Below are 24,041 nucleotides of genomic sequence, written 5' to 3'. Positions count from 1 at the left end.
AAAAATAACTGAGACTAAAGCTATTTGTGATTAAAAGCATATTTAAAAATAAGGATGCCTTCTCAGATTAAAAGTTTAGAATTAGAATAGAATTTAGAATTAGAAGATTAGAAGTTCTGCCAGTTCCCAAAGTGTCTTTATGCTACTTCCCTAGAAACCACAGAGAGAGAAAGAAGCAGCAGCAATATCCTTATGATGAATTAAATTTATCATGCACCTTTGACCACTTCTACTGCTTACTGCACACTAATCTATCACTTTGGGAATTATTCAAACAGTCCAGACCCCTGAACAGTTTCAAATGAACACCATTAAAAAAAGTTACAGAAGTTGCAATTGCAAGAAATATCCTGTTCAGTCAGGGCTTGAACACACATAGCACTGATGAAATCCTCAGGTTATCTTGCTGCTTAAATCTCAAACTGCTAATCCACACCAACAAAAAATAAATAAAATCATTTCTTGGGTGTATTTTGATGGCAAGGAAAAATGCAAGTTTGATATATAAGTTTCCCAGTGGTAAATATCTAGATTTAGTATTCTTCCAAAATGCAAGTCTAATAGAGCTTTGGAAGGGCATTAGCAGAAGGTACACAGAGGATCTTTGTTCAGAAAAAAGCTGATTTTAGAAGGGGGTAAAGTTTCTGCCACATTTCCTCCCTTTCCTTTCCCCATCCTCACACTCCCAAGAAGTCAAGCTGAACGTAGAGTCAAACACAGACTCTGCAAATTGAATGATTAAAATTTGGTAAGGTGATAAACCATGGAAAGTATAGTCTTACGACAGAAAAAAGTAGCCAATCTTAAGACAACAATAATTACCCTAAATCTAATAAGTATTTATGTACTGCACACACAAGTACTGCACACCTTTTTGCAAAAGTTTGTTAACATACATACACTTTACAACATGTTACTCTTCCTGTTTAGTATTGCCCACTACTTTAATTCATTTATTAGTCGATGCTAACAGGAAATTAGTCAGTATTGTAAATTGCTGGAGCAATCTTCCAACTCTGCTTCGACGCAGAATTTAATAATCCATTCATTGATCGGCTTTATAGTTCCCCCCTCTGTGTTTTCAGATGCTCAGGGAAATTAGTATTTCTTTCTTTCTCTAGCATAGTAAAAATTTTTTAAATGAATGCCAGTAAGCAAAGCATATCGTTTTAAAGGTTATAGGTGAAAGAATCATTTAACTCTCAATACAAGAGTAGTTCTGTCAAAACAGTCCCCTTACACAGCTATAACTGCTGCATCTGCTTTGATGATAAATTTGAATTTAACACAAATGGACACATTACAGCAAAAGGCCTGTATTAATCAGAAGGGATAAGACCAACACTTGCCACTAAGCCTGAACTTGGATCATTTTATTGCTTTGTTGTGCCAAAGCATTCAGGTCTCCTGGTACGCAGAAGTTAGGACTAGGAAGTGCTTTACAACATACATTACTAAAATATTATTAAAAGTCTTGATGCACTGTATTCTTGGTGATACAAAACTGTACCTTTTACCATATTAATCTTATGATTAATATGGTCAATAAATAAATCAAATACATAACTGAATTAATTCTCACTTGTAGAATGATTTGAAAGGAATCAAGAGAATACACAATACCTCAAATACAAAATATGAAAACAATGTTCTTTTTTAGGTATTAAATCTAGGAACTTGTACCAGGCAACTACTAGCTTCCTTCTATTTCTAGCATCCATCGAACTACCATTTAGCTCCATTAAACCTAAGGTCCTCCAATTAAAAGTCAAACAGATATATGTGAATGAAAGCAATACTTCATTCTTCAAGAGTACATTCATATAGGTTTCTCTTCAAGAAGTTTGTGTTCATCAAACCCAACAGAAGCCCTGTTATAGGGCATTATTCTTTTATTGACTGAATATATTTTTCCTAGCATCAGGAATTAAATAAAACATGATTGGAACAATTCATTATATATAAGCCAAAAAGGGTACTTGTAATAGAGTGTCTTCTAAGTATATCTGCAAAATTGAATTATGAATTTAAACTTAGGTAGAGAAAGACCTGCCAGTCATTTTATCATTTTGTTGAGGCCAACCTATATGAGGCAGCTGCAAGCTTACATTTAATGGTCATATATTTTCTTTTAAATCAGCTTCCCAATGCATCTCAGAGAATAGGCTATGACAATGGTTTGAAGCTTTATTCCCCTCTGCAGTTACAAGTCATCACAATGCTGACTCTAATCAGGTTACTCTGCATCTGTCTGTCACAAATAACCTAGTAACAACTAAATGGATTGCCATAAATCTTTCAATTAGAATCTATAACTTTATTAGCACAATATTTTTGAACTGATTGCATTACTTTGAAGAAGAGCTTTCATTTATTTTGTCATTTGGAGGTCAAATGTGTACAATGGTTGGAAGCCGCACACACAGTAGAAAGCCTCACTGAACTTAACAGTGGTCTCCAGAATTCCTTCTCTTAACAGACTTCAGCCAAATTTTAAACCAATGCTTTGCTTGCTGAGATGAAGTTGAATGATGTTATGCCACTCAACAGTCTGGCTAAATGTGACCAAGTTTCTTTACAACACACAAAGGTCATATTACCACTTATATGGTGGAGAGTCATTCCAGAGGTGCCTTGAGAAGGCTTCATAAAAGAGTAAGTTGCCATTGGGTAAGTTTTCAAAGGGTTTCAACCTTTCTTGTTTTGCTTCAAAGGTGTTAAAACCTGTGCCAAGGATCAGATATTTGCACAGGGGACAAGTATCAAGTAATATTCAGTGTTCACAACCACTGTGGCTTTACTCAATATGTGTGTCTTGTTTCAACAAGTAGGAGAAAAGAAAACGGCATTAACTTCCTGAAAATTTAGGAATCTTACTTCATTATTGTACAAGCACTGTGTATTTTGTTTACTGAACTGTAGTAATTCCAAACAGCAGACACTATGGTTAAGATGAGATAATCTGACCAGTTGATTTAAATGATGAAATATACTTCAGCATTTTAAATTAAATACTCTGGTATATAAATACAAATGCAATCATGATGAATATATACAGATACACACATAGACATACACATATATACACACGCATATATACATACATACACCCACTTACACCCCCAGGATCAAGCTGCAGTAGAAGCTGCATTTTTGTTTTAAAGAACCTTTTTTCTTTTAATTTCACATTTTACCCATTATGACTAAAATTTTTAAAACCTATTTTCAATAGTAACTATTTTAGGCAAGCTGAAGCTAAAGCCACTGTCCTACTTTGAGAATGAAAAAGATCAGGAATTTGATAGAAAATGAAAGCCCTCATGAGATGAACACTCAGAAGTACCCATGTGCCCTTTAGTGACCTGCTTACTATTAAGTGAGACTTCCCAAAGTTGGCTGTTCCCAAAGGCTGCTAATGTGCACTGGATTCTCTAATGTGATCTATGAACAACTCACCAGCATTCACTGGTTCTGTGTATGGAAATGTAAGCAGAAATATAAACATAATATGCTACTGTTCGTACTACAAGGAGACCTTGTAGTCCTCCTTCAGCTCACACATACAAGATAAAAAATCTAAACAGAGAAAGCTACAGTTTTCTAGCAAGTACTGACATACAAATATTTTTCTTTCTTCATTTGACTTATAAATACAGAAAATTTTACTCAAAAAGAGAAATCTATGCTAAATGAAATACTGTAGAAATTAACTGATTTCTATTACTTGTATTATTTCCTTGTGTAATTGTGCTATGATATCACTACGTAGTGACCAACTAATTTCCTATAGGACCCTTAGCCTTCCAGAACCTGTTCCAAGATCCCTTCATATGAATGAAAATTACTTGAGCTGCCTGCTGGCCCAGATCGCTAGGCTGAATATTTGACAGAATGAATGAAAGCTGTGAGATAGTTAATACAATTGCTGTTCAAACTCCACTGCTCTCCTTTGCTCTTTGACACGTGAAATGATCACACCATCAAGGCACCCTTTCTCCCTTCTCCAGACACTGCAAGAAGTCATGTGAGAGTCAGGGAAGGGAGACTAATACTCCTGCTGGTCTGAAAGAGGTGTCCTAATAGCAGCGCCAAGGTCTACATCTGCCACAGACCCTTCTGCCAGCATTGGCCACTTCACAAGCTCACCATGTCTTCCTTCTGCATACACAGAGCATTGCTAACGCTACTTCTTGTACTCAGACATCATACTCTAGGATAAGAACAATACGAAAATCTGCAAACAGGAAAAAAGAAAACCCCACTTACATTATATATATACACACACATATATATATATAAAAAATGCGTATATATATATTTATACACACACACATATAATGTGTGTATATATATATTTATATATACACACATACACACATATATTTAAATATATATGTATACACACATTCCCCACAGACATACACTGAATACTTCATTTTATCCTCAGAAACAAGCACATCACAAAGACAAATGTACCACTGCTGTAACTGAATTAAAAACCCAGTTATGTTGTTACATAATGAATGAATCTGCCCTACTTTAGCTTCTAGTAACCTAAGTTAATATATATGTGAGCTAATATTTGCACACACACCCCCAAGCATATTTAAGCACCTCAGCAAACAAGTCAGGACTTGGTAATTTTATGATCAAATTCATATCTGGCATGACAGGAGCCATGAGTGCCTCTCAAACACACATGCTAACCAAAAGCCAGGAACAGCCAGAGGTATAAAGTCAAAAGCATAAATCACCCTCCTCCCTGCTTCCATGCACTTTAACTTTTCTTTAACTGAACCACTACGCAAAAAATAAGTTTGTTGAAATTGTTCAAGATTCCTAGGCTAACCCTAGCATTTTAAAGACGCTATGGAAAGAGATGTCACTTGTTACAAACCACCCTGTATTAATTTTCAAATATGCATGCCACAAGGAGCCAAAATAACTTCTCTTTTGTCTTTACAACATCTCTCTTACTGAAATAATTTTAGGAAAGATTCCTCAAAAGTGATAAATAGATTAAAATAAAGCAACCTTATCTGATTCCATAGTAAAGTTGTGCAGCAGCAAAAATAGTTATGAAGGTTGTGCTACAGTTTGTTCCATACCGTGCTTATCTTTTACACTAGAACCCAGTAACAGACCTAAAATCAATACTCCTGTAGTGTCTCAATCTACAATTTCTTCCTTTTAAAAGCATCTCCACAGGGACTCATAAGGAAACTGAGTGGTTAAGTTTCTTCAAAACTAGTCAATTAAAAAGATAGGCCAGCTTATTCATCATCACACTGCCCAGCATTTACATTCGAGAGATGCACTTGACTGCTGCTGATTTTTTTTCAGATTTAATAATAAAACATCACCATTTCCAAATACACAAACTCCTCTGGCTGCCGGCTGGTGACCACCACAGAAGTGTCCGTATTTAGCTATGCAGCATGAATAGAAGGCTTATATTAGCCTTAGGGTCAGTAAGATGGGAGGAGAGTTAGAACGAAGGAAATATAGGCCATCTACATTCAATTTTTAATCCATCAGATGTAGTTTGTGATGTTATTTTACCAGACTGTTACACTGTTGTGATGACAGAACACAAGACAAAATGGTTTTAATACTTGAATGCTTGCAGTATCACCAAAATGCAGTATATTGTATATAGCAGAACAAAGCTTTGGGTTAGGCTATGATGCAACACATTTTTAAGGCTCCTGGCATAAATTCGAGAAGGCTTTGATTTTGCAACTCTGAATCTAACGATCTCAAGCACTGCATACATTTTTTATTTTTACGGGAGCTTTCTCATTTTTCCTCTCAGCATTTAGTTGGAAAAATACAATGACAGACCTAGATAATAAAGCAGTGAACGTCATTTACCCCAATAAATGTTAAAGATGGTTCTCTTTTGTAAAAATAGCTTTCATTCTGAGACCCACCTAAGGCCAAATAAAAACTTTGTCAAAACAAAACCTACAAATTTAAAGTTTTAAACCCTGTTTCTCAATACAGGGCAGTTTGTTTTATTACCAGAAAACCATACAAAACTTACTAAATTTCTTCCTTCTTAAATTCACCTTTTCTTTAAAACAACAGTTTTTTAATCAGTTATGACTATATGTTTTAAAAAGCTTATTTTTATAACTCAAAACCGTGCAGCTGTAAAGGCAAGAAGTACATAGTGTACCTAAACGTCATTAGATTGATCTGCATTATGCTTAACCACTGAAATGGAAAACTGAGAATATTAATATGGCAGCTTTGACATCACAACAATTGATGCAAATTCTAGGGTCTAACTTGATAATTCCTGCATGCTTCCCCCAGTGAAAGAGAAGAACTATTGTCATATTATAAGCGTACGTATAGTTTCACCTTATTTCACTTTTGTAACGGGGAATTGTGACAAAGAACTGGAATTCATTTTCTAAAATAATGCAGCTTATGTGTCAATAAAAAGCAGCAAAAAAAAAAAGTCACACGAATTAATGAAGCTGATTATAAGCTAGAGGTCTCAAAAGATATATCAACTCCAAGGCAAGTCAAATGTCAAACTTGGGTTAAAAGTCATTTTGAGTTACTGCATATGTTCTTCAACACCTTTGGATAATCCCCCTCTACATTAATATTGTCTTATTATTTTTCTCTTCTAAATAAATTCAAGGTACTTATCAAAAGTAAACTAAGGCAGCAGTTGAAACTAATGTACCTTTGCAGATACGTCAGGAAACTATATGCCATATGCATATGAAGTCTCTCTGAGCTCAAAGAACAACCTACGTACCAAGTTACACGTGGTTAAACACTGATCATATCAACTGATGCTTTTATATCAACAGAAGCAGAACCTGTCTTAACTACCTAGGGTACTTGCATTATCTGAACACTTCACATTGCCAATATACTTAGCCTCTCAAATTCTTTTGAGATAAGGAAGTATTAGTTAAAAATTTGGGAAATAGGGATAATAATACAAGGAATTGTGCAGCAAAAGAAAGAACTGATGCCACAGTACTATCTCATCCACTCCAATTCAAAACCTGGATGGATTATTAGTGAAAAGGAGAAAAATCAGAATATATCAGAACCCCAGTGGGAATAACAAACTGAACAAAACAAGAAACTTTGTTTCTGCATCCTGTTTCAACAGAGGTTTAACTCAGCTTTACTTTTTAACAGCAACAGTGTTTTGAGGCCACCAAAAACTTAAAAGCTTGAACAGTATTTATTCATTAACTGATACAAATACTGGTTTGGGCGTGACTTTTATTTTAGTCCTAGCAATAAAACCACAGGTTAATCCTCTGGAAAAATCAATCATTTTACATCCTTCTGAAGCATCTTTCCCCTTTGGCTGCACATGGCATTAAAGGTTTCAAATGTCATACTTGTAAACTATTAAGAATTAAAAGATGTCTCTATGGAACCGCTATATTAAATGAATCGTGAAGTTGATGATTTAAAAGAGGAGGAGGAGGAGGGATTAGGTATTTGAAACACTTTAAAATAGCAGAAAGAAAAAGAAACTGCAGATCTCTCAGGAAAAAAAAAATTAAAAGGTTGTATCTTCTATCATTCTAAAAATGACTATTAGCCTCACTACAGAACTAAACCAAGCAATTTTTCTTCTATAAAGACATTTCTTAATAGATAGTATAATGTCAACATAGAGAAGTTTTATTATTCTTTAAGTAGTAAAAGTAATACTTCTCTAAAATCTCCTTCTCATCATTTTAATTTATAAAGTTGAACACGTCATGGATTTAACATTTTATTTGCTCAAAGCCTCACACAATGAGACCCCATTCTAGTTGAGGTGTCTGGACCACTCTGCAAGACAAAGAACAATGACAATAAATAAACTTGAGGTTTCTTGACTATTATTAGATTTCACTTCACCTTATACATCCTAACAATCAGTTGCATCTTGGAGGTCAACATCCCAGGAAAGTATTAGGTAAATTTGCTTCACAGCTCACAATATAGAAAGGCTACAAAAAAAAATGCATTTGTGAAACCTGCAACTCAATTCTTTGGGCATTTATTATTTTTTCTGTAACTTTTTAAAATTTTCCTGAATATACAGCTGTTTGGAACTGATATCTGACTTGTTGCTAAACTGTTCACGCCCATTATTTTCTTTACATTTCTTTTATAGCACATGATGTGTATTTGATATTGGGAAGGGGGTTAAACAGTTGGTCTTATTTCTGTAATTTATAAATAACATTTTTATTTACTTAAAGTTCCTACTGAAATTAGATTGAAATCACTTGGACATTTTCACCTGCTTTAAATCAAGCATCTGCTGGAAGAACTAGGCCCTGTAAGTCACTTTCTGGTGCTTTCTGGGTATATATATCTTTGTGAAAATAAAGACCTTAAAATACAAACACCAAGGACTCAATCTATAAATACCTGGGCCTAAGGTTTGATATAAGCTTCTTGCTGTTTTAATGAAATTTCTCTGCTAGTCACCAGGGATCCTTATGGAATGTTGGCTGTATCATTTTCAAATATGAAAGATAATGATAGATTGGAGACGGTAACAGTAAGAGAGCTCGCTCCTATTACACCCCTCTGTGCAGCTGTTAAATACCTGCTCTGTTGCTGGGTTCCATTTCAGCAGCAGTGACTTTAGCCAAAGTTGATGTCTAATTCCTCGATGGAAGATCATTACACACCACAACACATTCTGAAAAACTATACCTCTTATCCTGTCATTATCCAGACTACAAAATATGCCTTAAGGAACAGATAGCTATTCATACTCTACAAAATGACATTTAAGCATCACTTAACGTTTGAGATGTATACATTATCAGTGAAAGCCAGTAAACTCAAGAGTTAGATAACAGCAACATCCTTAAGTCAAAGTGCAACTACATTGCAACTGTCTCTCCAGTGAACCGTGATACATAATGAACAAGAAGAGTTTTGCAGATACTCTAGAACTGTTCTCTTGCAGTATAGCTCCATACATTTATGTTTAGTTAGTCCAACAATAGGAGAGGGCAACTCCCTTTTACCCATTAATAACCTTATTCAGGACCTCTAATGTTGTCTTATATCTTGAGTGTTTACTGGAAATAAAGAACATGCCATCAGGAGTAAATATCAACTTCAAGTTATTTTTTCTCTGAAATGCTAAGTAAACCATAAGGCACTTCAATAAAACCAGGAAAAAAAAAATCTTAGAAGGTCTTAACTCCAGAAGAACACAGAGATACTTCTTCTAAATAAGCCTTTTTTTTGTCTTTTCTTTTTCACCCAGTAACTTCCCATTCTCTCTCTCCTCACCCTCCTCCTCTCATATCGCTTCCTATACAGTGGGTAAAAAGCCCATCTAGTTGAAGAAAATTTTGTAAAGTGCATAACACAAATGGGAAGTAGAGTAAAATCACAGGCTAGAGTGCAAGAATTTATACGTCCAACCATTCTCTCACATTGCAGCAAAATTTTTCTCTGTGGAAGAAATGAATGAGTTTTAGAAATAAGGAACAATATTTATTAAGTGATAAAAGAACTGTCGCATATTCGGTTATTGAATATGTACAATATGTACAAGTTCAAACTAGCTTTTAGCTTAACACCCAGCACCCCCACTTCAAAAAGATTTGCAAAAATACGGTGAGAGAATGCTGTGGGACTTCTATTTCTTGAAACACTACAGGAAAAGACAAATACAGTAAGTTACAAAGCTGTAATTCACCTAGGCTTTGTACTGACCCTAGTGCACTCTTTAGTAGTCAGTACTAATGGGTGTTTTTATCACTACAAAAGATGATGCCCTTCTAATTTCTGTGACATCTGTCCTATCAATCCTGAACACAATGTTCCCAGTACCCAGATCCATGATCACACAGGTAGCTGAGCATGTTATTGCTCAGGCAAATGCGTTATGAATTCTCAGATGATGAACTATGCTAAGGCCAGATGTCAGAGGTGATGAAACTGATAATCCATCAGTAATTTTCCATCCACCACAACAGCTCTGACCCACTGAACTAAATGAATGTATTTAATCACCAACTAGGCAACTGATCAGAAAATGCCAGAGGGTAAAGAGAAAGCACCTTGACAAAGAGAAGACAGACACTACCTAAACCACTGTCACAAGAAGAAAAGCGTACGTTATCTCAGTGTCTTACCTACAGAAATAGATTCAAGCTGAAATCATATTAAGAGAATCAGGTCTTGTTTTGTGCTATGAAGAAGTACCAAACTCCTCTTGTATTGCCAAGAATATTCTCTTAAGGATTATCTTACATATTAAACTGTTTTTTCCAACACCAATTAATTCTGATGGATCAAAGCCCAAATAACACATGATACAAATAAGGGGTGCTGCTTTCATAATGGGCTTTTAAATATCTTTCTGGATGAAGTCTTAAATGATGGATTACTCTCTCTGGTCTGACTTCACCACCAACTTCATGACTAGGAAGAAGGGGATACCAAGTCTTGCAGCCTTCATGGCAGTCTTAAACAAACTTTTCCTGGCATGGAAAAAACACTAATCACGTATAAAGTGGTACTTTCCCCAGGTGCTCTTATGGCAAAAAACAAAAAAAACAAAACAAAAAAAGCATATCTCCCCAGCACTGGGTTATTAATGTCTCACTTTCCTGCTGTTCTGTGTTGGCAACTATGACAGAAAGCTTTGAACTTGTTTATTCACACTTGTTTAATCCTGTTTCCATATAGCACATCACAGCCTGCAGGGCTAGGAAGATGGATGAGGAAAACCAGGGCCACAAGGAGGTCAGGGTCATGGTGTCGCTGGATCTCATTAACTACATCACTCACTGTACCAGGCACTTCAGAGGTCACCTCAACTGAGGACTTTGGGATAGGCGATGGAAGAATGGCTGGCAGAAGAGTACAGCTGCTCCCTGCAGTTGAGGCTACATATGGAAACAAGTACAGATCCTTACATCGCCCCTTAAGTTCCTAGAGATGCTTTCAGTCTACTTGTAAAATGTTTTATACATATCTGACAGATATCACAGCTGAAGCACAGAGGCTGAAGGGAAGACCACTGAAACCAGAAAAACAGTGTCAGGATGTTCAATTAGTTTTGTGAGTCAGAATCTGGGGAAAATAAATCAATTTATTATTTCTTCTGTCACTATCTGCATATGTACTAGACTAATGGAAAGGGAGTAAAAAGAGTACATAATGTCACAGACAGGCTTCAGTATCCAGTGAGAGGTGACAGAAATATGTACATTTTGTACTGCAATTAAATCGTTAGGAACACAGTGTGCACAAAGAAGCTTCTCTGAAACACAGGCAGTGGCAGATGACACAGGAAACCCTGCACTGTCCATTACTTCAGAACTTTAATGGGTTTCAATGATAATTAGCAATTTATAAAATAATTGTATACTGTATAGGCTCTAAACAATATTGTCAATATTTCATTATAATTTGAGGATACATATTCCCATAATATTAGCAAATAAATGTATTATTCATAAATATACCCCGGACTATGCCCTGTTTGTGCACCAGTTCTGTGTATCACTGTCAGGAACTTTAAAACATGCAGATACAAAACTGTTCCTTTCACGTAGCTGTTAACTTTAACTCTATCTATTCCTTGTAATGAATCATTCTGCAAAGGCTAAATCATTCGCAAGAGAGGTGAAAATGGATATTATTAAACTCTATTTTTAAGCACAACTGCAGCATTGGAATAAAAACAACTGTGAATGGTTTTGATAAGACAGAAACCACTTTCTCATTTGTTCAACATGCAGGTGTAAAATGAGAAAAGTGACATATAAACCTACATCTGCACATGTGCACAGTGTATTTATGATGAACAGTCAAAATATTTTGATGAATGGCAAAATTAGGAAGTAGGTTATATGCAGAAGTGTGTCAAAGACAAGATTTTATTCTAGCAAGTGAAAATAAGTCTTTACAATCCAAGCAAGTTATCTGCTAAGAAAATCCAGTTAAAAAAAAATAAGAAAGAGCTCTAGGACTCTGTTCCAAACTCCCCACTTCCAATTTGGTAACAAAATACAACGTCATGGGCTTCAGTGGAGATTTCATTCAGCCTAATGCCACTGGTAAGGAAAGAGAAGCAATTCTGCAGTGTGAAGATCAAACTGATGCCCCTGCCTTCCCCTTCCGCTCCCCTTTTTTTTTTTGAGGTGCCAATTTTTTTTTTTTTTTGGGGGGGGGGGGTGACAAAGGAGCCCTCTTTGTTTGGATTTCCATGATTACTTTTCCCTATGGCACCCTTCCCAAGAAGTCTGTTTATAGTAAGCAATCCCTGAAAGAAAAAACAAACTAACATTTCCACATCATCCCATAAGATTGATATGATCAAAGTTAATGTACTACATAATAAATGTAAGACCTATAAAAAAAGTCCAAAACTAAATGGAAACTAATAGCCTGATAATTAGATGCTGTTCAGATTGGAAAACAATCTGAAAAAAAAGCATGAAGAAAATCACATTTCTATAGTAGGCAGAGGGAGGCAAAGAAAAGGAAGAATATCCTTGTAATTAAGGTATCACATGAGAAGATGTGGCTTTTCTTAGTTCTGCAGCAAACATGATAGACAGCCTGGAGTGCATGGCTCAATCTCCAAGAAGAGACTGAGGATGTTCAGTATCGGCATGACTGGCTTCCAGGCACGCACCTCCAGGAGTGGAATTTACAAGTTCAAACCAGGCATTTAAATTTCTCCTACAGTGAAACGATAGGATAAGAAATTAATGGTTGCTCATTAAACAAGTGGGGGGCTCTAACTTATGCATCTATGAGCACCTAAGGGGTTCAAACTACATTTCCCAGGGGCACCCTGCCTCTTCATCTACACCCCCAACAGTCCAAAGACAGAAAACAATTTGATAAACCCAGAAATGAGACTGCTCTGAGGAAGACGACATGATTTCTAGTTGCTGACTGTAATGCTTGAAATATATATAAATGAGGAGGCAGCATTAGAAACAACATAGATGGAACAGAAAAGCAAATACTTTAAAAATAATTTCAAGTTAATTTTTCTTGACATTTACTCTTTAGCAGTCAAGATGCTTTGCTAGAAAAGAAATCCATCCTGACAGAGCCTCAAAAGGTTCCTTCCATTTTTAGTTTGCTTCAGTAATTTCTATTGTACACCCAAATTGCTCTTATACAGGTTTCTGTTACCAGCTTAACTAAAAAGCATTCTAAATGTTCTCTACTCCAATTGAAACAAAAGCGAGGTGCAGAGGTATAAAGGGAACTCTTAACTCTGTGTACACATCTCTTTCACACAGACAATCTTGCAGTAAAGACAAAAAAAATATTTCAGCAATGATTAAGGCAGCTCAGCATTTCATCCATACCTTTCAACTACTGTAGGTTTTCCACAACCTCTACCTTTTTCTGATTCTAAACAAATAACAAAAAAAAAGAAATGAAACCACTAAAATATCTTAAAGGCTTTTTCTTGTGTGCAAATATTTTCTTCCTTTAAGAGCACAAGCTATGTGTTGAAATTAAAACCTCAAGAAACATTCCAGGACCATTTTGTGAATGCAGAAAGAAAAGACTGCCTAAAAAGTGTTACAATTAAGAGCTACTTTCTGAAGTACTATTGGACTGAGGCGGGAAGCAAAAAAACCCTCTCTGTAATGCTTCCGGTTGTAATCTGGACATAAACTTACTGCCTTCTGATGGTCTCTAAAGAAAGATGTTAAGTGAAGCTTTTGGTTTGATCAAAAAGAATTGCCACAGCAATTGCAGAAAGTACACTGAGCATCGAGCTGCCCACTCCGTATCTGTGGACTGAGGGGAGATACAAGTTTGCTGAAGTTACTAAAAGCAGTCAAATCAAACAGTCTGTATTTACAACCATCTCTCTTCCTGCTGGTAGGCAGTCTCTAATTTTCTTAATCCAACAATTGTACTTTCCCAGCATCCACGAGGCGAATGAGCCACTTAAAATGTCCAGGCTCGTGTGCTTACCTAAATAGTGTCTTTCTTTGTCACTGTCAGACATACTACTGAGCTAGAAGGACCACCACTGGTGTGACCCAAAAGGGCATTATGGCATTGCCTCCAAGGTTTTTTTTTTTTTTTTTTAAAAAAAAAAAAAAAAAAAAAGGCAAGGACTCTTGAAAACAGAGACCATGGCCCCAGTTTTCAAAACTGACAATGAAAATACAGCATTGTCAAAACCAGTGTGTGACCATATTGCAACTGAAATGTCTCTTCATACTGACAGCTGAAAATCTGCATATTCCAAAGGCTATTTGTGCATGTTAAGCCTGCAAAGAATTCATATTTATTCTGGCAAAAAAACCTGAAAGCTGTCTTCAAAACATCACTGATTTCTTTCTTTCAGAAAAAATAAAAACTAAGAAATTTTTACATGGCTACTTTAACAGGGCTCTTATGGACAAGGCAAGAATTCTTACATTCTATCCACACCTAAAGTTTTATTTATTATCTGTCTCTGCTAAAATATAAAATTATAATGTCAGTTTTAATAATGTCAGTCACCAAGTATGCTAAGTATAATGCTAATTAATTCCAAAAGTTCAAGTTAGAGAGTTGTAATGAATTATTTTGTTTTTTTTTCCTCATGCATTGGTACTTCTGAATTGTGCTTTTGTGTGTGCGCACATGTATAGCGGACAGGGAACTTTTTGCGTACATTATGATCTTGAAGTAATTCAAAAGATTAGTCAACCTCAGTTCTTCTACAAGATCACTTCTCACCTAAACCACTTCAACTGGGAATATTTTTCTTCTGAGCTTCTCATGTATGAATTGGCGTTTTGAGACAATAACAGAAGCAGAATAAGAGTCAGTGAAAGGATTTCCCCCCATGAGTAACACTTGTGTGGCTCAAGCTTTCCGAGAGGCAGGGCGACATTCTGTTCACAGACGGACAGAAACTTACTTCTTTCACATTTATTTTCATTTTGTAAGAGGGGTGGGCAAGAGGCAAATTCAAGTCCAAACAGTAGAAGCAAAGTCCTCTAGCAAGATACGGGTGCATTAAGACTGCCAATTCTGAATGCTAAAGCTACCTTCTCTACTTTGGTTTACAAGATTAGGCAACAAGCCCAGAGGGACCCAACAGGAATTTCACATTATACAGGAAGAACTGGATAACACTGAAGACTAGTGTAGGAGACACTAGATGAAGTGGAAAAGTAGAAAGCACAAGATCATATACTTTCCCCTTACAGGGAAACTGGCTGGAAAGTGGAAGCTCATCTGTCACAAAAATCATGGAGGACGAGAAAGATCTTGCTGTATCAGATTACTACAGGATGACTACAAGCTACTAAATAAAATAAATAAATAAAGCCAAATGTGAACCCAGGATGGATAGACAAGGTACCAGTGAAGACAGAAATTAACACTAGTTCATAATGCATAGGTCAAAGCAGCTCTTGAAACACTGTGCGCGTTCTAGGCACCCATGTCTCAGAAAATGAATGCAAACTCTAAAAGGTGATGAGGACTACTAGGATCAAACTTTTTCCAAAAGCTTTCCCTGTTTAGCCTAGTGAAAGAAAAGATGAGGGGGATACCATTGTGGTCTATAAATATAAAGAGGAGAAAACAAGTAAAGAAAAAACTTAACACAAGAACAGGCATAAACCAATCACATTTACATTTACATTGGAAATTTTAGAATTATTTTTCTCACCATCAGAAGACCTAAGTTCTAAGACAGCTTCCGACAGAAACAGGGATTGGAGTGTGCTCAGGGGATGAAGAGGAGAGTAATCAAACTAGTTTTCAAAATGCAGCTTGAAACATTTCTGAAAGGTGCAGTAAGATATGGCTGCAGAGAATACAGGTGATCCAGGACTCCTAGGTCTTTGCTCCTCTGCACCCCTTTGTACAACAGGGGACAGGTTTCTGCGACAGCAGAAAGTAACTGGGGGCACCTCCCTCCTCTAATGTGAGGAAGCAATTCCCAGAGCATTCATAAATTCACATCATTGCCACCTGAAAAATTTAAGCAAGGAGAAATGTACCATAACCACCGCTTCATTCCCCACAAAAGTGCCAACAAACATTTGAAACCTGCTCAAAGTAAAACTTCTGTGTGAGCATTTGAAGTATCACCAAAAGCTATGATTAAATTTTATTCCTCCAAGATCAGGGCAGGGAGGAAGAGGACACCGAACACCATCTTTGAACAAAGACAGGGAACAAAAAGGAGAGAAAAAAAAAAGGATAAAATTCTTTTTTCATCAAACAAACTTATTATCAGAATAAAATGCTATTAATATATAACATCCACCAACCTCACCCTAATGACTTCTGTTAATTAGCATAGCAATAAAACTCTGTTAGTATTTACATCATGCAGTGTTTGCAAATGAATGGTCAGGAGTGCTGCTTCAAATGATTTTTTTTTAATCCAATTTGACATCATAAAGTAGCACATGTCTGAGGCATACTCCAACAATAGCCAATATTTCAATTAATACTCAAATAGTGCATACAGGTTTCTGAGCAAAGAGAACAGAGGTGTAAAATAAAAAAAAGTAACATTATCTTGCTCTCCTGTATTTTCCAGACTAACTAGAATTAGAAAAAGGTCAAGCAAAAAATGACTGCATGAGACATGAACACTAACAGAACATCAGCTGATAGCTCATCTTCTTCAAGGTTTCTGTAAAATCATCAACAGTTCCCTTTAGCTTTTATCAGGTAGGGCATTCAGAAGATGTATAAACAGCAGGTTTTGATAAAAATCAAAGACAAGGGATGAAGGAAGCCTATAAAAATCAAATGAGGAAATGTGCAGGAAATTATTAGAAACAGAATCAGGTCAAGAGCACTGCAAATAGGTTCTACAAATGTAATGTCAAAAGCTTTCCTTGTTGATAGGAAAAAGAGCAAGTCCTGGGCAGAAGAATTCAAGGAATAAATTAGAAATCCTACAGAGAGCTTCTTTAAACATTTCCAGATATGGGAAGCCCCGATTTCCTATTCCAAAAATACAAAACTGGGGATGATACTAGAGTGTATGTCTACAAAGTGCAGCAAAGTACATTGCAAAGACTTTCTAACTGGTTCAGGCACTGGAAGCAATTTTCAGTTGTTAAGGAAAATTTTCCCCAGGCTGCTGTTCCCTTCCTGGCATACCTAAGCAGCTGAGCTCAGGTGCTTTGCTGCCTCAGTGAACACACTTCCAGTACCCAAACTTGCTTGTTGTGCCAATATGATTATCTCTATATAAAGCTCACGGTGCTGTGCAGACCCGCCAAACAATCTATTATAAGATGACCAGAGCATGAAAAGAGCAAAAAAAAAAGAAATGGAGAACAAGAGCAAGGTCTGGAGAAACCAGAGACATTGCACAGCTTGATATTTGGCAGATGGAAAGTTATTGAACATGCTTTCAGCCATCAGTGTGACAGCTCTTAAATGTGAGGACTCATTAACATATTAGGCCTTGAACTTAACATTCAGATCTGAATGTCCAAGTGGAGCTCAAATTAAAAGAAAAGAAGATGCAACGATGCAGTCACCTGTCTAGATCCTATTGGATGATCAAGAGAAGCACTGGTTTTGTCCACTTTAAAAGTTAAGGCTGAAGCACAATCCGGAACAGCATGAGAAATGTGTTAACAACTGGAGATAAACTCACTGTGGCCATTAGCACAAAATCAGACCCTCTCAAATATTTCTGCTTTTTATCCCAGATGAAATCAGAAGCAGCAGAAATACATACTCAACTAATACACTAAACTAATAAATTAAATAATTAGAGAACTACTTTTGAGTGAAGAAGGAGACCTTAGGATGAGACAATAGCTAGGTCTTGCATTATCTGATATGGCTTCACTCACTGCTGTTTATGAACCTTTCTAATTTCAAATAATGACTGTAAGAATAAAATTATTTATATCCTATACAGCAATGCTATATTATTTAATGATTTCTTGCAATGCTATTCCTGAGGGTTTCATGCTAATCAACAGAAATTCGTTACTGCAAGCTTCAGAAGTACACAGAAGAGGAGAAGATTTAAAGTATCCCCCCATCTTATCAAATCTGCCTTTTCCCTGATTATCTAATATGATATAATTTATTTTCCTCTCCAAAGGGAATTTTGTATTCATTAAACATGCTATGATAATAGCCCTGGTATGTTATATTTAAAAGAAAGGAAAAAGAAAGAAAAACAAGGAAAGTATGGAAAAGCATGACTCTTGTCAATGTCTTGCTACAGATCATCCACAGTATTCTGTAAGGACCATAGTCTCCAACACTTCAATTTCTATGATCAATGGCATCTGTCAAGTGAGAGCAGAGATTGCCAGATCAGATAGGAAGCTTCAGATACTCCACTGAGAAGGATGAGGACCAAATGGGGGCAAGGAAATGAATAGGATGCATTCTCTGCCTATAAAAGTAACTCAGATCAAAGCAAATCAGACTCTGAAACTGCAATTACAAAATTCATTATAATTTTTTATATTTTTAATTATTTGTTGAAGAGAAACTAGATGAAAATCTTCCACCCATCTTATAATCACATACGTTTCCCTGTTTTTCATACTATTTTGCAGGTGGTCTTTATCCTAAATAACTAAATCCAAAGGAACTGGATTAACTCCATTATTATGAAAGTATTGTAGCCTTTTGCAGATGCTTCAGCACGTGGTCATTAGTATTATGGGACAGACGATTGGGTAGTATATATTTTATACCTCTCAGCCTTTATTCACTTAATTTTACAAATAAACCAGATATGTTGTAATACTATTTTCCCCCCGTGTTTAAGATCTGGTATATGCTTGCTTTGGAATACACATGTGATTCTTTGCACTAAACTCAATGTACAGCTATAACCTCTCTTGTTACAGATAAAACATAATTTAGTTTTGGATGTAACGTAAACAGGATCATTATGTTTGGAGAGTGTTCCAAAGCCTGCTATTCAAGCAATCTGTGACACATAAATAATTCAAGACCTTTTCTTTCTCCAAGTGACTTCAGTTCAAGCACAGACTCAGAAAGATGGAGGTCCAAATTTATATTGCCGTCACAAAATTCAATCTATTTCTGGTTCTCCAATTGAATTATGAATCAGTCTTCCATTGTTTTCTATTAGCACCAACCCACATGCTCTCACCCTTTGCCAATGCAGGCCAGAAAGAATCCTATTTGTGAATATGCCTGATCTTTATTCTGATATTAAAATGGAAGGAAATCCCAGCTTATCTGAAAAGCCTTGTGTTTTCTTTTAGAGGAAAGCAAGGTATAAAATTGGTCTTTTTTCCCCTCCTTGGACCCCTGACCTTTGAACCACATCTCCTTGCCACTAAAGCGTTCAACACCTCATTTAATCTCTCCTCGCTGCATTGGCACAGCACTGAAAAAGGAAAGAAAAAAAAAATCTGGGGACTTCATCAATTTTTCATGAATTTTCATTTAGGCCAAAGCCCTCTCTTACAGTGGTCGATAGATCAAGCTGCTGTCACGTATTTAACACCTGGGGCTCCAGCTGCTATCTCTGGGGGCTGCCACTGACTCAGGCTAGATCAGAGGCAGCCTGAGTCAGTGCGAGGACCCCGCACGCTCTTTCTGTTGCTTACATCTGGCGCCCCGGCACTTGAAACCGAAATCCTATCTAGGGTAGCTATTGCAAATGTGTCTCCCGATATTCCCACTGGAAAACTCCACAACATAGGTTCAATCATGTCAACTCTTAGATTGAAGAAAAAAAAAAATGCTTTTTTTTTTTTTAGGGTATAAAAGAAGTTTCATAAGAGTACAAGCTACTTCAAACCTACTCCTTTTTTAAAAACCTCCGAAGAAAATTTGAGCATTAAGATGTTTCTAATAATTCCAACCATTGTTTACTTTCATTATAATTCCAACCATTGTTTACTTTCATTAAAAAAAAGTTTAAAATCTGCAAAAATTTTAATTATTTTTAGGTGTTTTAGGACTAGAACCTTTGTTTTGAATAGCTTAACCATAAAACATAAAAATACTACACCAGAATTTGCCACACACACAGTGGAAGAAAGGATTCATTGCTAACATTAGAATTATTTCTTCCTTTTGTGGAAGCTCCTATTAATAAAAATAAAAATGTTGTTTAAGGAAGGATGTTGTTTAAGTAATTTCCCAAATCACAGTTCCTCAATTTCAGTGACTTTGAACAATTCATCTAAGGACATAATTCAGCACAAACATAAACATCTGCTCAGTTCCCTTTGACTGTGCTCACATGCTCTGAATAGTCATGGATTTAAAAATATACTTAAATACGTTGGGTGGACTGACACCTAAATTCATCATGCTTGGGCAAGGTGTTAACTGCTATTAGATCAATAAGTGTTTAGGGAGTTCAGCAATTTGAAAAAATCGCTCATCAACCAAGGGGCAAAATGATTGCCTTCAAGGTGGGCTACTCTTTATGCTCTGAATCACTGCACACCCCTGCTGATTTCACTTCTTTCTTCTCTGTTTACAAATAAATATGAACACATTAAAAGATTTTCAATGAGAGTGCTTCTGTGGCAGGTGCCCTTGGACAAAAAGAAAAATTAAATCAAAAACAAAAGAAGAATGAACCACAATTAGCAGGCAAAGACTATCATCTGAATGTATAAGCATGACCATTCTTAACAGCAGATACATAAAACCAATAAATATTTGTTCATAAATCATTCAAAACTTGCAAATGCACATTATCAGAGACAGACAATTTAATAAGCAAAGTAAAGCAATTACTGATTCTTTCACAAAAAAACAGCAGACTCAAGCATTTTACGCCTGTAAAAAGCAGCAGTTTCTCTCTAATGGCACAATTTGAGGCCACCTACAGTCAGATAATAATCCAAAACCCTGTTGTCAGCAAAGAACCACCATCTTTTTTTGGGTGATGAAAACAGCACAGCTTAGTGTGGAAAGAGCAGTTTTCAACACCATTACTGATAGCACAAGTAAGACCTGGCAGCATGCGACTGTCACAGCTCCCTTGCACAGGGCTGTGGTGTCCAAGCCATGCTGGACACTCGACTGTTTTCAGCACTAGTTGAGAACAGGTGAATCAGGACCCCGTGCTGACAACAGGCTGTCAGCAACAACTCATTTCTCTAGCATGCAAACGGACTCTCACAGACCTTCCCATCCTCTTCAGTGCAGAAATGCTGACATTAGAATGAACAGTTAAAAGCCTTAAAATGCCTATTCTCTAAATGTCACTTGAAAACTTAATTGATATCCAAAAGTCAAATGAGGGGAAGAAAGGGGGAAGGACTCTCAAAATCAAGGAGAACTGAGCAGTTTTGCTTTCATCCTCCAAGCAAAATTGTCAGTGAGATGCTCCAAATGATTCCTTCTATACACAGCCAGCACTGCATGTTATCCTACACTATGCATCTTTAGGATCAGTGAGCATAAAACTAGCAGAATCTCTAAAAGAAAATAAATATTTACACTGTTTATTTATTTTTCTTTGGTGAAAACCTTCCTGTAATCATAACCATGGTATGGTTCAAGGAAAGACAAAGTACTACTAAATTTAAGCAAAGCAGGAATGCCTGCTATAGACTCACAGTTTAATTGGAAAATTCAGTCAGTTAAACTTCAAAGCTATGAAAACAGTAAAATAATCTGGTGTCAGGTGCATGTTGCTATAGCAAAAACTTTGGTTATCATTTCAGATCTCAAGTTTCATGTTCTATGATCCTGCCTTAAAATACCTCTGACAACAAAACCTGGTTTTATTATTTTTACAGTCTTCTCTTATCTCACACACAGTTCATGCATGACCTGCCACCAGCTGCAGTGGTTAAAACTAACTCCAGAAACTGGGTATGCTGTAACAAGAGCCTCATATCAGACACTGAAGTAGGGATCAGTGAAAACTGATGAAATACAGAGCACCTTTGTACTTCAAAATAACCAGTTTAATTTGATTACTCAAGGCATAACTTGCACTAGCCTCTGAACACAGACAGGAGACGTCTTAATCTCAACAGGACTGCAAGAAAATAGAGATTTCAAAATTTTTACGCCTCTCAGATTTTTCTCAACAGACAGCTTAAAAACCACACGTGCAAACCCAGAAATACTCCAATAAATTTATGTAGAGACATGTTTACCCTTCTTAAATTTGCCTTCCTCCTCTTGATTTCTAAATGTTTGTCCAGTCTAATTAACATTCTTCAATGCTTTTGTGGATTGGATAAATGTATACTGGTGGCTTGTTTGAGTGCCAAAAGAAAACTGTTTTCATTTTTTATTTGAAACAGTTCTGAATCTAGGTTATGAGAAGCAAGAGGCAGTGAACAAGACTCTTCTACTTAGCTTATGTCACCATTTAAATATTTCAGGAAGGGCATTTTCTGCAATCTGTGAGAAGACTGGAACCTCTAGATTACATAACATTAGCTATAAAAGTCTGCGGACTTGCAGTAATAAAGTTGGGAAGGGGGTATTTTTTTCTAAAGAAACTGAACCAACATTCCTCCTAATGTGTAAACTAAGTGATACAGGTCTGTGTTGAAGCCCTGCTTAAGTCAAACATACATTTTAATGAAGCTATTGCCAAATGAAGAACTTGGGGGGGGGGGGGGGGAGAGAAACTGAAGTCCAAGAAGAGAACAGCATTTATAAAATTATTAAAACACACATTTACATGAAAATACACAGCTACCCGTAGTTGAGATTTTGAATGATCAAACTTAGGTTTTTTTTTTTTAACCCATAAAACTAAGTAGTAATAGTATACAACAATGTTGCATCTTATGTATGATGTGCTTGTTTCCAGTGTGAATAAAATGAATGTCTCTGCTAACTCTACTAGAAGCAGAGCATGCACGCTGGGTGGTCTCTGAAAGAGTCGTGACAGCTTCTCTGTTAAGACAAAGAGAATTGATACAGAATAAGACAGCTCTGGATGATATGAGAAATGACCAACAATTTCACATGCCATTCACATAATAAATGACGCCTGTATCGAGTTTATGACAGAGGAGCATGCTGAAGGTATTGAGGTTTCTAGCAGTACAGAACATGAGTCACCAAGAAGCTGCCTGTTTCTGCTGAAGTAACAGATGACTAGATAAAGAGAAACAGACAGCGCAGCTTATATTAAATGATAGTTATTTTTCCACATTAGCTTCAGTATAACCAACTTTAGTCATAATTTAAAAATTAGATTATTCTTTAAAGGAAGATTAGCCTTTGTCCATGCTTGTGTCAGTCATCATTATACACTGGCTAGAACCCTGCTTCAGTATAAATCACGTATTCTGTAGGGTCACCGTCACTGAATAAATGCATGTAGAAATTACTTGACTAAGAGTGATAGTTAATTACAAAACACTGTACTTATCTACACTCATTATCTCCCAACCTTCTGACTGTGTGCAAGTGCTGGATGACAGCACCACATCAACTATAAAGTTTTACACGGTGCTAGTCATATAAAAGTTTACTCACATGCCACTTCTAGAGATGCATTGCGACTCACAGCTTCTCCAAGATAGTTCCTTGCGACGCAAACATAACTTCCTTCATCAGGTTTACTCCTGCGTCCATGCACAATGCGCAAGAAAAACAGAGATCCGCTGGGCAGCAGCATGCGGTGGGAGCGCGGATCATCTTTGTCAGTCTCCACTCGCTCACCATCCTTGTACCACTCGATGGTGGGCGTTGGCCGTCCCTCAGCTTTGCAGTTCAGCGTTGTCGGCTCTCCTTTAGAGACTATCACATCCGAAGGATGCTCGACAATCCGCGGTGGAAAGTCCTCCTGGCGAAGGCGGGATCCTAGAGAAAGAGACAAGGGGGAAGAACAGAGCAATTTACTCTTGCTTTTACTTCATAACAAATTCTCATAAGTTAGCCTCTGCTGCTCATGCAGCAAAAGTTTTCCAAGAAAAAACAAAACCCAAATACCTGCATGTAGATGACATCTATCATTTTGTCTGATATCACAGAGACTGTGTCAGAGACTTTGAAAGTTAAAAGTCTGAGTCTGGAGTACAGAAATACACCTCTGACCAAGGCATTAAGAGATCCACACCAAATGCAGA

The 24,041-nt window shown here is 36.6% G+C and overlaps 1 protein-coding gene across 1 annotated transcript in view; it reads right to left on the bottom strand.

Moving 5' to 3' along the window:
- ROBO2 (roundabout guidance receptor 2) overlaps nucleotides 1-24,041 on the bottom strand; it is a 477,419-nt gene that overhangs the window by 405,679 nt on the left and 47,699 nt on the right. The window contains exon 2 of the mRNA XM_067299835.1: nucleotides 23,449-23,775. Coding sequence (XP_067155936.1) covers nucleotides 23,449-23,775 — 327 coding nt within the window. The remainder of the gene's footprint in view (nucleotides 1-23,448; nucleotides 23,776-24,041) is intronic.

This window comes from Apteryx mantelli, chromosome 1 (assembly GCF_036417845.1).
Source record: "Apteryx mantelli isolate bAptMan1 chromosome 1, bAptMan1.hap1, whole genome shotgun sequence".
Lineage (NCBI taxonomy): Eukaryota > Metazoa > Chordata > Aves > Apterygiformes > Apterygidae > Apteryx > Apteryx mantelli.
The sequence above is the reverse complement of the archived record's forward strand: the minus strand, read 5'-3'. Positions and strand labels throughout refer to the sequence as shown.